This window comes from Gobius niger (assembly GCF_951799975.1).
Source record: "Gobius niger genome assembly, chromosome: 10".
In the NCBI taxonomy this organism is placed as follows: Eukaryota; Metazoa; Chordata; class Actinopteri; order Gobiiformes; family Gobiidae; genus Gobius; species Gobius niger.
The window spans coordinates 16,490,450-16,505,089 of record NC_136861.1 but is presented as its reverse complement, the minus strand read 5'-3'; the positions used below and the strand labels follow the sequence as shown (position 1 = coordinate 16,505,089).

The 14,640-nt window shown below is 40.0% G+C and overlaps 1 protein-coding gene across 1 annotated transcript; it reads left to right on the top strand.

Annotated features, from left to right (window-relative positions):
• The first annotated feature begins 1,716 nt into the window (after nt 1-1,716).
• Nucleotides 1,717-13,886, top strand: fam117aa (family with sequence similarity 117 member Aa). The gene is made up of 8 exons (XM_079564657.1): nt 1,717-2,157; nt 4,744-4,889; nt 9,913-10,008; nt 11,294-11,401; nt 11,513-11,632; nt 11,807-12,053; nt 12,217-12,382; nt 12,994-13,886. The coding sequence occupies exons 1-8, from the start codon at nt 1,989-1,991 to the stop codon at nt 13,205-13,207; spliced, it is 1,266 nt and encodes a 421-aa protein (XP_079420783.1). The 5' UTR covers nt 1,717-1,988; the 3' UTR covers nt 13,208-13,886.
• Nucleotides 13,887-14,640: the final 754 nt, after the last annotated feature.

Below are 14,640 nucleotides of genomic sequence, written 5' to 3'. Positions count from 1 at the left end.
GACTACTCCAGATCAGTTCATGTGGCTGCTGATGCAAGCTTTGGCTCCATCTTGTGGTTTAACTTGGCAATATCAAGTCATTGAGTCAAGTTATGTGTCCAAAATTTCCACTATGATCTAATCAGGGGAACTTGATGGGAACTTATTAAAGATACACGCAGCATGCAAAGAGGCAGCAATGGATACTTTAGTTTTCTCAGTGTGAAGAAAATACTTTGTCGATACACTGATTTATAAAACAATTGAATAGCGATAGATTTAAATATTGTCGACCGGACACTACATTTTTTCATTTTTGTTTTATAAATTAGTCATAACTAATAAATCATAACATGGCATACTAAAACGCTTATGCAGGGTTAGGCATGTTTGTTTGGTGAAAGGTTTCTTCATTGTCAAAACACCAAGGGCCCAACTAAGCACCACTTTCCACAGTTGCCTTATATTGTATGTCATATATGTATTTTGTAAGACATGAACAGTATTTTCAGCATCTTAACCCTCAAAATCATCTTGGGGCCCAGAGGTGCTACGCTGGAGGCTGGATTTGACCCTCAGGTCTGACGTTGGATGCCCCTGAAGTAAAGGAAATACTATTATTCATTGCTCAACAAGGCCAAATCATATCTAATGGTAGTGAAGACTCTACACGTGTTTGTTTTATTAGAGCACCGAAAGTACGAACTCATAAAATATTTCCCCTTCCGACTAGGCCAAGATAAAGATCAAATCAGGACTAGACTGGGTTTAAATAGACTTCAATCGGGGGTAAAACTGAGTGTAAAAGCCGTGCATCTAATTATAAAGCACTGGTACACATGTGATGAACTTGCAGACTAGTTTTCCAGCATTTCTGTGACAGTGTTCCTGACAAGTGACCCTGCAAGTTGTGAAATGTGCTTATGAACTCATCCCTGTTAAGAATTGGGTTGTTAGCAATGTGTTAATAATGAGTTTGGACCACAACCAATAATGTGTTACTAGTTTGTGAAGAACAAAAAAAAAAAAAAATCAGGTATTTGCCCTTTAAATGCATTACTTAACTATAAATAATCTCTAATTAAAATGAATGTGACAATATGTGCATGAGAAGACTGAGAACCACATATTGGAGAATTAGACCTCCTGTGATTGTATGTTGAAGTCCTGGCTTTAGATGCCACACCTACTTTTATAAGTTCATTCTCATCTTACAATTATAAACCAATAAGCCCCCACACTGTTTGACTGGTTATGCTTCAAAATGTGCAGTCTGTAAGTTTAACTGCAGATTGACCCATTGTGCTTTCTCCAGTGCCATGTCATGGTAAATGACCTGAATACTTTTCAATGCATTTCCTCAGACGCTGTTAGTTTAAAAAAAAAAAGGGGGTGGTGTAGGGTCCCGCAGAGAGGCTGTGATGCCCCTGTTCTTGTGCATTTGGTGAAATATGGGAACGAAGTGGGTGGGAACTGCAACTTTTTTTTTAGGAGGAGGGGGGCTTGGCTTTCCTCTCAGACTGGCAGGCTCATGCGTCCAATGCGTGATCAGTTGTAGTCTACGACAACCAATAAGAAGATTTGGGCTTTTTTTTTTTTTTTAACCATTACCCTGGTTCAGTATTTTCACGAGTTTTTTTGGGTGTTTTTTTTTACACTGGTGTTGGCTGCACAGGTTGAGGCTGTGTGTGTGTGTGTGTTGTCAATGTGCAGACAAGGGAAGCAAGTGGCGATGGTTGGGTAGGTTTGAAAGCTCTTTCTGCCGCTTATATGCAAAGTTATAGAGACATGTTTTAGCTGGCACTTTGTTTGTTTTTAAACTTGCAGAGTGCGGGGGAAAGTTATGCCTTGGTAATTATCTCCAAAAAAGCAGATAACAAGAAGAGGCCTGCTGAAACTTGAGAGAAAATGGATTGAATGTGGCGAAAGAGAGAGAAAGAGAGAAGCCGACAGACAGCCTACGAAAGGAGCGCAGTGTGTACTTTGCTAAGCCGGGGAGAGAGAGGGGGATGTCGGGCAGAAGTGGAGGAGTGCCCCGGGGGAGCAGCAGCAGCGGCGGTGGTGTTGGTGCTGGTGGTGGTGGAAGCTCCAGCAGCCTGCAGCCCATGAAAGCCACCGTCCCGTTTCAGCTACAAAGGGGCTCGGCTCTGCTGCTGGGGAGAGCCGAGGTCAAAAATGGTAAATGCATGCACACGTTCACAACATGCATGGACTGGACTCACTGGGCTGGGGGGGTGACATGCAATTCTTTTGCATGATTTGTTTGACAATAATGACACCATGTGCAACTTAGTGTTGAATGATGGGCAATTGCCTGGCCAGAGAAACAACTGGCACAAAGTTGAATGAGATTGCCAATAGGTTTCATGTTATGTACTGGCATTATCACTACAAACCTGTGTATGCCTTTGGAGGTTTGCATCAAAGGGTGATCACTTAGCCTTTTATTTGCTTATTGTCATTTAACATGTCACGGTGACAATGAGAATGTGCTTTACAAAAGGAACCTTTGAGCCCCTGTTTAAAACAAAGACTTTAACATAGACTAATGCGGTGTGATTCCGAGATGCTTTTGGTGCTACTCAGACTCTAGACTAATTGTTTCATTTATGTTTTGAATTCATGTTCTCCTCTTTTAGGTAAGGCCTTGTTTATAACTACTCCATTCGTGGTTTAGTCCTTGGGCTGTTATCCTTAGTTAAGGCCTGTTAAGTCCTGTTATAAACTAAGTGGTGCTCGGAAACGTCTGAGAAACATGCATCACAAACCAACATGCAGTCCAAATAGACATGTGTATGACACTTGGTAAAAAATATGTGATGATTGCAAATTATAACCAAAGTCTTGAGCAACGTTCATAAACAAGCAGCTTGTGAGAGACATCTGCTGGCAGTAATCCTAGGCCTTGCTTAATCGCACGATGTGGGCCAAACCTCAAAAACACTGTGAAATAGGTGAGAATTGTACAATATTTCAATAATAAGTCAATTACCTACAAAAAATGTTACTTAGTCCTAGTTTAGAAATGGACTTAAAACATCGACCAGCACTGAGCTTGCACTAATCCCTGGACTTCATTTTTGACTGAACTTAATAACTTGCAGAACAGAAGGAATGGTCATACAATGGTGTTTTCTTAAATGTATTGTTTGAACTATTTCACTGGGTGTCACGCGAATGTTATTACAAGATAAAAGAGCGTTTCAGTGAAAACAAAGTCTCGGTTTGATAGCTTTAGCACTCGAAGCCCCTATCTTGACCTGACTGGGGTACACCCTGCGTACATTGTGGTTAGAAAGTGTAAAATCAACACCAAAGCTGCTCTGTCTGAAACACAACACTGTTATCATAATGTTATTTGGACGCCCAGCCGCCCCTCTGCCCCCTGACCCGTGGGATCTCGGCTGCATGCTTCAAGCCCTGGTCCAGCTCTGGCTCTGAAGGCCCTTTTGTCTCCTCTGCTGTGGGTGAGGAGGATGAGGCAGAGCTGCAAGAAATGGATAAAACATGCAATAGTAGTAATATTTAATCGCGCTCGTGGGATTGAGGTCAGAAGTCATACAAGGCTGCGGACTCACTGGTGACTGGGTGTAAAAAAAAAAAAAGACTAAGCACAGTCTGAAATTAAAGAAACAAAGCAAAGACAACCAAAGAGTTGCAAAAGCAGAGCTAAAGATCCACATGTAGCTCCAAATCCATATTATAGGTTCCAGACTGATTCATGAGTTAACCATGATTAAACTAGGGATAAAACCTAGACCAGTGCGGGACAGGTCCAGGACTGAACGTGTGAAATCTTGTGCGTCTCACATGCGTGCAGAGCAGGCGGTGTATTTTTACATCCTGCCCGGTGACAACATGCTGTTTATGGTACATTATTAGCAGCTGGGGTCACACACTTGAACTGTGGCTCGGACTCAGATTATAGGTGTAGACAACTGCCTGTCCCGTATAGTTGAGGCTTGTCCTACATTTGTCCTGGTTATGTGCCGCTTTAGACCTGGTTTAGTTCTTTACGTAAGTCGCAGGAAGAAAATCGCAAAGGCTGCAATTAATTAGGTCAGTGTTTCTTTAACTGTTGGAACCTTGGCAGGCGAAGCTTTTTTTTCTTCTTCGTCTACAGCTACTCAAATCATTATTTAACCCCTAGTTTTAGCCTTGTCCTTTTTATAGAATGGGTTCAGAGTGGTGACTGGTGTGAAAAGTTTGAGAATCACTGATCTAGCATAATATAGCGTAATGGCAGCTACAGTGAACTAAACATGACTCAATGTGGCCTCATTATGCATGATAATGAATAAAAGCTGCTGACATTGTAGTTCAGACCTCAACAAACATGTTCTGAAATGCATGTGATTCTTTACTGGTTTAGCAGCATCTATCAAACGTTATTGCATTGGGGTCATGTTTATCAATATACACTGAATCTAAATCTGCATCATGAATTGAAAATTGCAATTGGAATACTTACCAAAACGATTCTGAAATTTCTCAGCACTTTTAAACCGTTTGTGACTTGCTGTGCATGAGGGCAATGCTCCAGGTCAAAAACACACAGTCTACACCTGCCAGAGTTTACAAACGACTGCCAAAAAGTTCACTGGTGCAAAGGCCTGTTAGGAGTTTAGTCGACCAGAGCTGCTGCTAAACTTTGACTCTTAAACTGTTTGTAAATCTAGTGAACAAGCCGTGACCGTACAAGTCGTAACGATAGTCAATCCCTGCAATCCTTTGGATTAACTCGATTTATCTGTTTTTAAAAAGCTGACAGGACCGCCGCTCGCCCACCAAAGCCCACCATTCGCCGGACATTATCGCTGGATGCCATCGTGGGACCGTATCTGCAGGGCCAGTGGCCCAAAGAAGCAGAGGGCATGGCTGTTACCTGCGTCCATGACAAAGCTACACAGGTAAACATTAAACAACTTCAACAACACGTAGAATTAAGCTACTCGTGAATGTAGACAAATTAGAAGTACCATATTTTTTGGGCTATTAGTCAGCCTTTTTTTCATAATTTGGCTGGGGGTGCGACTTATACTCAGGTGTGACTTATATATCACAATTTACCATTTCACATGTTTGTTATTTTCATCGCAGACAGCTGTTAGACAGCGCTCTAGGCTTGTGTACTAGTATCTGCTACTCCTGTACCACTGAAAATTAAAAAAACGGTAATCAAGCAGCAGGACAAAAGTTTGGAGTGAGCGAGAAATTTGTGCGGGGCTGGTGAAAAGCGGAAGTTACTCTTATTGCAATGACGAAAAAAAAAAAAGCTAATGGCAGGCTAAAAGCTTGATGGCCACAGCTAGAGGAACGTGTTCGCAAATAGGTGCTTGAATAACGTGTTGCCGGGAGAGGCTTGTCAACGGTGCAGTTACGCCTCCAGGCCCAGGTAGCTGCCACGGTTGGTGCGACTTATACTTCGGAGCGACTTATATATGTTTTTTTCTTCTACATTATGCATTTTTTGGCTGGTGCGACTTATAGTCTGGAAAATATAATACCATTAGACAGGTGGGTTTTGAATGTGGTGGGTAACATTATGAAGAAATTGCGCTATTTAAAGTTGTTTTTCCACTATCTACTACGTCTGACTTGTTTTTGAAAAAAAGTTCTGCTACTGCTACTGTTCCCACTTTGAGGAAGAACATCTGACAAATGTTCAGTAATGGCAAACTTGAAAGTTTGTTTTTCTTGTATCATTTCTTTATCATTGGAGATTTTAAATATTACAGTCTCTTCTTCAGAAACACTTCAAGAATCACTACCTTTTTCTTCTACTTCATCTTTGCTTTTACTTCATTAATACTAACGTAAGCTTCCTCTTGTGTTGTTATGCTTTACCTGCCTCTACAATTAGTTTTAGAACCAAATTATTGAAAGTTAAATCATGCTGTGTGGGACAAAAATACATATATTTTATTCGTCAGGGATATGTAAGATATAGTGAGTGCCACCTTAAAACAGGCTATTTTGTTCAATTAAGGAAAATAATATTCTAAAGCCTGTATGAACTGCACAGCTGCATGTGTGGCACATTTTGCATAAAACACATTTCTTTGTTGCAGTTGTAATACTTCAGAAGCCTTGATCTCCCAATGTAGGCTGTGCAGGTGCTTCGTAGTTCCACTTCGATGATCTGGAAATTGCCAAACTTTTGCTGCACCCCCCTTGCGACTGTATATGCTCTTAACTAGTGCAACAAAGCCAACCTCGCCAAGCACCACCAAACGTCTTCTTCTTGTCCTGACACAGTTTGAACCCCCCTGGCATCCATTGTGCAGAGAAGAGCCTTCACGACCTCATTATACGGGGCGTCCCATCCCCCCTACAGCCACGCACCCACACCCCTCCACCCACTGCCATACTTCTGCATTATTTTGCAATTTACGACTTCATTCTTATCGGGGCATTCCAGTGAACTTTCTCAAGCTCACTTCACGTCCAAATCAAGATTTATGGAGATTGTTGTCAAACTCTGGTTACAACCCAAATTATTAGTTTCTTCCTTCCGGACAATGCCCACTTAACACAAGGGTCACTGAATGGTCTGGTGAGAATTATGTAAAGCCTGTAGCCTTGCCTTCAATATAAATCTAAAAAATAAAAAATATTATTTCCCTAAAGTGGTGGTGCTTGCTATTTTGTTTGAAACACAGACTTTATTCCAATATAAAGTTAAATAATATCTTTATGTAAGGTTACTACAATGTTACTTATAATTTCTGATTTTGCTCACATAGTACTCAGTTAGGGGCTGATTTACTAAGCATTTGCACAAGTCCAACACAACTTGCATGTGCTAATTTTATGTAGTACTTGCAATTTAGCAGCAATTTACCAATGACCTTAGTAAATCAGGTCATTAGTGTAATGTTTTTATGCTTTATTGGTTGCACAATTGGTCACAATGGAATCAAAAATTTAAATTGGTAACATAAAGACTGCAATGAATTAATGTCATTCTGCCAATTGGTGCCTTTTGCGTCCCAAGGAAATAAAGAGCCACAAAATGGCAATCACAACCACTATTTTAGCATTATTTAGATTTTGTTTGTATACCATATTTAATAATTTAGTAAAAGATTTAAAAATAAACATTTCATAAAAACATGGTTTTAGGCCTGTCTCCACCTGTGATTTTTCATCTTGTACAAGGTGAAATATGTGTAAAAATATCATTGTTCTCAATGAGATCTCATTATTTTACAGTTTATAAGTATAAAAACTATTTCTATTAAACATTTACAGTTTTATATGTAATATGTAATTCCTGTTACTAAACTACAACAACTGTCTCTTTATTAATGGTACAGTCCAATGACATCATCATTGACAAGAAGTTTTTGCTTTCAGAAGAGACTTTCCCACGATCTTAACACATCAGTGACTTTCTCTCTCTCTTCTATGTTTTACACTGTAAACTGTTTGTGGACATCTGGAGGACATTTAATTGTTTTTTTTTAAAGCTGAAAACGCACCGATTTGGCAGAATGAATATCCTATATCCTATCATTCCATCTATATAGCGTGATAACCCTACAGTTCAGATCACTGGAAACATTCTTCATCATAGTTCATCAGTTCACATTTCAGTCTTTCTCTCAAATTTGAATGTGAAACAGTGAACAGAATCTAGATCTTAAAACCCAAATTGCAAACCTAATCGCAACAGCAATACTTATTGTCATTTGATAATTTTCCTTTATTGCTAGGTTGCAGGTGACACAGCATTCTAAAAAATTTCCTCAAAAACAAAATAATTTTTCCTCTATATAATAGTATAGGCCATACTAGTATATAGAGGGAAAAAATATTTTGTTTTTGAGGAAATTTTTGGTCTTGTACAGAGAGATCATGGACCCAGTGACTGATATTAATGATATTTTTTTAAATTCATATATTTTCTTTTTCGCTACGACTTATGCAAGTGTAATGCTGTTAATAGGAAAAACTGGGTCCAATGACATCATCATATTCTAGAACCTGCAACCCAGCAATTGCCCAGCCCTATAATCAACATGCAATAAAATGTTGCCAGTTTCACCTTAGAAGCCAATTCAGAACCCTATATTCATTAAATGATTGCATACTGACAGCTTGTCTAATAGCTCTTGCACTCAGCATGACTCCATGCGGCTTGTCTCAAATGCAGTGAGTTGTATTTCAAACTGGCAGGAGACATGTTTTCGGACACTGAAATCAACATACTCAAATTTGGTGCCACTTTTATGATGAAGCAGGAAAGCAGCATTTAAACTTCTCAGTATTTACTGGTAATCATTACGAGAGTCATAAATCCACTCTGACTGCCTATTGGTTTACTTTAGCCCCTTGTTGACAATATTACGTCCATACCAGACAGGAACGTTAATAGGACACGCTGCCACTCTGAAACACAAGCCAAACGCTCAGCTACCTTTGATTCTTTTTATAGGCGCGTGTCCCATGATCCCCCTGTTCGGATTTTGGGAGGGTACAGCGTGTGGGACAGTAGGGGGTTGCCAGTCGTAACTCTACACCGATGTCACTTTATAACTCAGTAATGCCACATCCCAGATCTATCCAGCCCAGTGATAGGCGCGCTGGACACCACATTTGGACCTTCTTCGCTGAAGGAAATAGTGCAAATTAAAGCGTGCTTTATTGGTGTTTGACCCTATAGGATTGGCGAGATAAATATGGCATGGAGTTACTAGAAGGACGCGCAGATAGTCATGTCATGCGCTCGGCTGTTGGAGAGGATTTGACTTTGCAAAGAAGGGAGGACTAGAGTTTCCCAAAATTTCGCTTTGGCTTTTGAATGACCTGCTATCGGTGATGAATCCTCAAAGTTTTGCTCCTAAACAGCAAATGGAAGTGACTAACAAAGCTTCCAATGCCAGAAGATCAAGAGTCAATATCAAGAAACTGGTATGACTCATCTGTGAATGATGAACAAATTGTGTTGTTTTGCTTTTTCGCGGGGGAAGTGTGATGTTACAACATTTACATGCAGTTTACATAACCTTTTCTGTGTACATGCTCTGTTTTTCTGCCACAGTTTGTGACTTTGTGAATAACACAGTGGCTTCCTTTTATTGTGCACTGAGGTGATGAATTGCAGTATATTTTACAGTTATGCGGTTTGGATGTTTTTTAAGTGCGGGACGGTGCCTGTTTGCAGAGAGTCGTTTTACGCACAGCTGTTGTGAGGCAGGTGTTTTAAACAGGCAGCTGTGGGTTCAACTTTTGTAACCACCTCTGCCAAAGGGGAACAGTGCAATGTGTGGAAGGAGCATTTACATTTTTAGTGATGGGGTACAAATAGTTGTATAGCTTCAAAGTGATGACTGTTGCTTGCCCTATGGGTATTTTTTAGTTCAATGTTGTGTTCATTGACCTAGTTGTCTATAGTGTAGACCAGGGATTGGCAATGTCAGGCATAGAATCTCGGGCCCCCAAGATGATTTTGAGGAATATTATTACACAAATCAGAGATGAAATACCTGTTAAAATACTCTAAAAATGTCTGTGGGGGGGCTGTAATTTAGGCTACAGTAGTGAGGTTTGGCCTTTGGTATTGTGTCAATATAGAAAATCAGCCCTCCACGACGCAAACTTGCCTACCCATGTTGTAGACCGTCCTGATAATTGGCTAAATTATAAATAAAGTTATGTAGTTCTGACCGAACCTGGCTTAAGATCTGACGATGAGTCCTTGGACACTGCACTGCGGTCCTGCTCCTGGCAGGGTGCAACAGCGGCTTTGGCGGATGGGTCAAATCAAACCCAGAGGATAAATTTCCCTCTGAGGACTTACTTACACCTCTATCTGACAGTGATAAACACAGTCAGGAAGCAGGAAGTTCTCTGTGTCTGTTTGGTTCACATATTTTAAAGTAAAAAGTTTATTTATTTTCATGAACTTTATTTCTTGTCTTCTGACAGACTCCGAGTTCTTGGGCAGAAGAAACCAGAGGGAGGAAAAGTTCAAGTGGACACAAAAGATCCGCATCCTGGGGGAGTGCGGAACATCTCAGAGAGGCAAGTGACGCATCTGTGTTAACAACAACCACAAAATAAACACAACAAAGACTTTCACTTTTGTTTTGCTCTCATTCTTGCATGCATTCAACTCAAAGCCTTGAAACCTTTTGCATATATATATACATACACAATAGACCCATTTCCTTCAAATACTGTTAACAAATCTGTCTAAATCTGTGTTTGTGTCTTTTGTCACGAGATGCCAGCCTACCTCACAGGAGTGGCATATCAAGATGCTGATTAGACCGCAGGAACATTGCACAGGTGTGCCTTAGGCTGTCTACAATAAAAGGACACTTGCTTTACTGGGGTCGGGTCAGAAAACTAGTCAGTAACTGGTTTGACTATCATTTGCCTCACACAGTGCAGCACATTTTCTTTGCCTAGAGTTGCTGGATATCGACAGGAACTTCAGCACCCCCCTAATAAAGAAAAGCTGAACATATCAGAGTATCCTTTTGTTGTAGACAGCCTAAACACAAGTGCAATATTCAGGCTGTCTATTGTCTAATCAGCATCTTGATATGCCAAACCTGTAAGGTGGTCGTTTCAAAGGAGAAGCGCTCACTTTGTGAACAATATTTAGGAGAAATGGGTCTATTGTGTGTATATACGTACATGTATATATACACTATATAAAAGGTTTTATGTCTTTGAGTTCACCCCATGAAAAATGACAGTAAAGACAAATGTTTTTAATTGTTTGTTGCATGTATTATAATTTAGACAGAGAAAAAAAAATCACATTTTTATTTGGTTATGCAATGGAGAAGTCACTTTTATATAATACAGTCACAGTTTACAGTTATTCACATATGATATTTTTCCATTTCAAAAAATAGTTAACTGTGTGGTCTCCACGGCTTTCAATTTTCACTTCCTTTTCTTTTTTAAAACAAACAAATAAGAAAGAACAAAAACTAAACAGTAGCAGTACAACAGTGGGTGTCAGTGTTTTGTTCCTTTTTTGTGTGTTCACAAAGTCCATCAATGGTTTCCAGCAGTCCTCAATTATTATTATTATTTTTTGCAATTTATAGATTTGTGTGTTGAAATAACAAAATCATAACAATAATAATACATCCTAAATAATAAAAGTAAATAAGTATGAATATTGTCCATATACACACCTTATAAACATACATATACATTTGTCATATTCTTGTCTCAATGCAAATGCTTGTTTGTTTCCATTTCCTCGTAATCACTTTCTTACTCACGACCAACATAATATTTGTGAACTGTGTTTGTATGTGTTGCTCTAATGCTCTTTTGTCTTAAGGTGGCCAAGTTGAGACACCAGTTACAGAAACGCTCCCGCCATGCCGCCCCCTCGGCTGGGTACGAGCACCCTCCTCTGCCAGCGGGACACGTAGCAGGCATGACACAGGTGGGACAATGTGCATTTCTCACTATATAGGCGTGCAGAGGATTTGGTAGAATAGTAATGCACTATCTTGACAGTTGTACATAAGGTTTATTTTTTTTACTCATTTTTCAGACAATGCCAATGATCCCTCTGAACAGACTCGCGACTCGGCTGCGGCGGAGCGTCGAGGGCCTAAACTTGGAGCTTGAAGAAGTTTTTGTGTCAGAGAAACCGGATGATGATGAAAACGAGGTGAGAGACTTATTTCCTCCTACATCAAGGACTGGTTTCATTTTCTTGCTTCATTTTTTTGGATTAAGATAATTCCACTTCAATTGGAGTAGGTTTAGACTGCAGACAAGACACATTTTTTTCTTTATTCAGATCTTTGCTCTATTTATCTGACTGTTTGCCACATGATCGCAGATATCCCAGATCTTGGATATCCCAGACGGGCACCGCGCTCCTGCCCCTGTGCAGAGGTGTAGCAGTGGTTCCCAGAGTGAGCCTTCCCCAGGACCCTTAGATCCGGCCTTGCTCTCTCCGTCCCAGTCGCCCTGTCCCCTCGACCCTTCGCTCCTCTCGCCCTCCAACTCACCCTGCAACTCGCCCTGCAACATGAACTCCTGCGCGCTCTCCCCGTCACAGTCGCCCTGCCACATGGGACAGCCCGGTGAGTCTATAAATCGGATGGTAGTAAGTTGGGCTTCACAACATAGAGAAAGTGTATCCAATCTAGTTTTATTTCACAAAAACAGCTTTAAATACTAATGAAGTGTCTGGCAATCTGTCTATTGTTTTGTTTATATGTTGTTTCTTATTTCTTTTTCATTCAGGCCCTGTCGACTGTGGAGCTTTGTGCTCCTCTGTTCTCCCCTCCTTTGCACTTAGCCCCCCTCTGCTCCAACCCTGCTCCTCTGCACCACGTCCCAACAAAACATACCCCTATCAGCGAGAGCCTCCAGAGGGGTGTGAACGAGTGGGAGTTTGTGAGGAGCCAATGTGAGAACATTCTCTCTCTAAAAGTTGATACAAAAATGAAGACAAGAATAACAACTGATGCATGTTTGTTCATTAGGTTAAAAGGGTTGCTCAGCCAGTTTGGAAAGAAATATGAAGGGACTTTCTCTGAATTCAGCAATCCAAGCACCTGTTCCCATTCAAGTCCTAATGAGAAACTCCAGTAGCTCAAGCTCAGAGACTGAATTCTGGAGATTTTAAATGAGGAATGTCATGTTCGTGTGAAAGGCAATGTTAGGTCCTTTTTTGAATCCAAGATTCAAGAGTGCAGCCTACAAACAATTCCTATGTTATAATATGGGGCCTAATAATTGAATATGATGTAATGAGTTTACTTCATCGTCATTAAAAATATATATATTCTCATACGTTAGTTATTGTAGCTATTTATCTCTATGTGTGTATGTTGACCCTAAATTAGAAGCAAGGACATATTTTTTTCACTTTAAGGGAAAAACTTTGAAAACATGTTTGTTTGCAGGGTTATTACTAATCATGGCCTGCAAGTTATGAATCACCAATGTTCTGCATATTTATGGTGTCTATGTTTTATTGTTCAGATATATACCACCTATCTCTGTTTTTACTTTCAGTTTGGCCGCTCGGGGTGAGCCTCTCCTCGCACCCTCCTGTCCGGACCTCAACAAAGTAAACTTCACCCCACACGGAGGCTCTGCCTTCTGCCCCGTCAGCCTCCTCAAGCCCCTCCTGCCCTCCATGGACCTCCTCTTCAGGGGACTGTCAGTCTCTCCTGTCACTGGATGTCCTGGACAAGCATCTCCAACAAGACACCAGGGGATGCAGTGACGCCCACGGGACAGACACTTTTGGACTGAAACAGGTGTCATGAAGGCAAATGGAAATGCCACATACTTGATCTCATTGATATGTTTTTTGGACTTTTTTTTCTATTATGGAATAAAACAAATGTTTTACTGCCATTTTTTATTTGTGCCAGAGGATCTGAGCTATTTAACTTCTGCCAACACTGTCACTATTTGAATTGGGGTCATCAATGGTGGGATGCAAACTTCACACAGTATAACATTGTACATCAGAAAAACTAAATTAAAGAAGCTCCAAGATGGTGTTAATACAAAATGCTTCATTTTATAAAAATAGACCATGGTATAAACCATACAAAGCGCGTTTTTTTTTTATTCATCAAAGGAAGTAATCATAATGTTCTATGTTTGCAAACATTCATGGCATTTCTCAAGTTTGTTGTCCTCAGACCAAAACAATCTTTTTTGGAACTTGAGTCAGATTTGAGTTTTCATTTTTACTGACGAAACAGCTTATGTCAAAATCTGTTGACTTCATTTGATGGTTGTTGTTCACTGTGACATTTCAAATGACTTGATTTTGTTGGTTCGACTGTTACTATAATTATTCTAGCCTTTTCTGTAAGTCAGTGTTGTTCTAAAGGCCACAGTTGATAATCCACCAACTGTGATAAAATTATATATTTTCATATTGCTGAAAATGCTGCATATTTGTTTTGTAGGGTTTCTAATGTTCTGTTAGCCAAAAGCTACTTTCCTCAAGTGAGCATTTTTCCATGATGCATCACATTGAGCGGTGTACAGTTTTGAGTTTGTGACAAATGACATTATTTAGGATTTCTGGATCTGTTGCAAAAGCTTTCTCTGACACTGATTAAAGCAGTATAAATGAACAAGATCTAATTCATATTTCCACCCATGGCGTGTCCCAACCCAACCTAAGACAAGCAAAATGCTGATTAACATCTTGTGGATAAAAGCAGACATTTTGCTTTGCAACATTGTGTACCCAGACATGTTTTGACTGGAAAATGCCAGTTGTTGGTACAAAATTACCATCTATAATTGGTACCATTCCTGTGGTCTGCTACCCTCTGTTGTTTAGCAGCATTATGACACGTGGATATACTGTTTTCAAAATCAAAATCCACCCTTTCCATCCAAATGTTGCGTGTGATTGGCTGGACGACGATATTAAAGCCTTACATGGACCAATGAAAACGGTCCACATGTCACACGACATAAAGATATGCGACTTTTCCAAAGGAGGACCTACGTTTTTCAATTTAGGTGTTTATAGATCTGCCAGGACAATAGCTGTAATTTTATTTAATAATTTTAAATGTTACAAATATAATTCAGTATAAACAACGTTACGTTTTATTCTAAATAGGCGCAGGTTACCTATTTGCATCCAATAAGGCTTAGAGTGGGCGTAAAAACGTCCATTTATCC

Bases quoted from the DNA above. Each gene is read 5' to 3' on its own strand.
- fam117aa (XM_079564657.1), top strand. From the start codon at position 1,989: ATGTCGGGCAGAAGTGGAGGAGTGCCCCGGGGGAGCAGCAGCAGCGGC. The intron at 4,890-9,912 runs GTAAACATTAAA...GTCTTCTGACAG, and splicing joins TCCATGACAAAGCTACACAG to ACTCCGAGTTCTTGGGCAGA. The intron at 11,402-11,512 runs GTGGGACAATGT...CTCATTTTTCAG, and splicing joins ACGTAGCAGGCATGACACAG to ACAATGCCAATGATCCCTCT.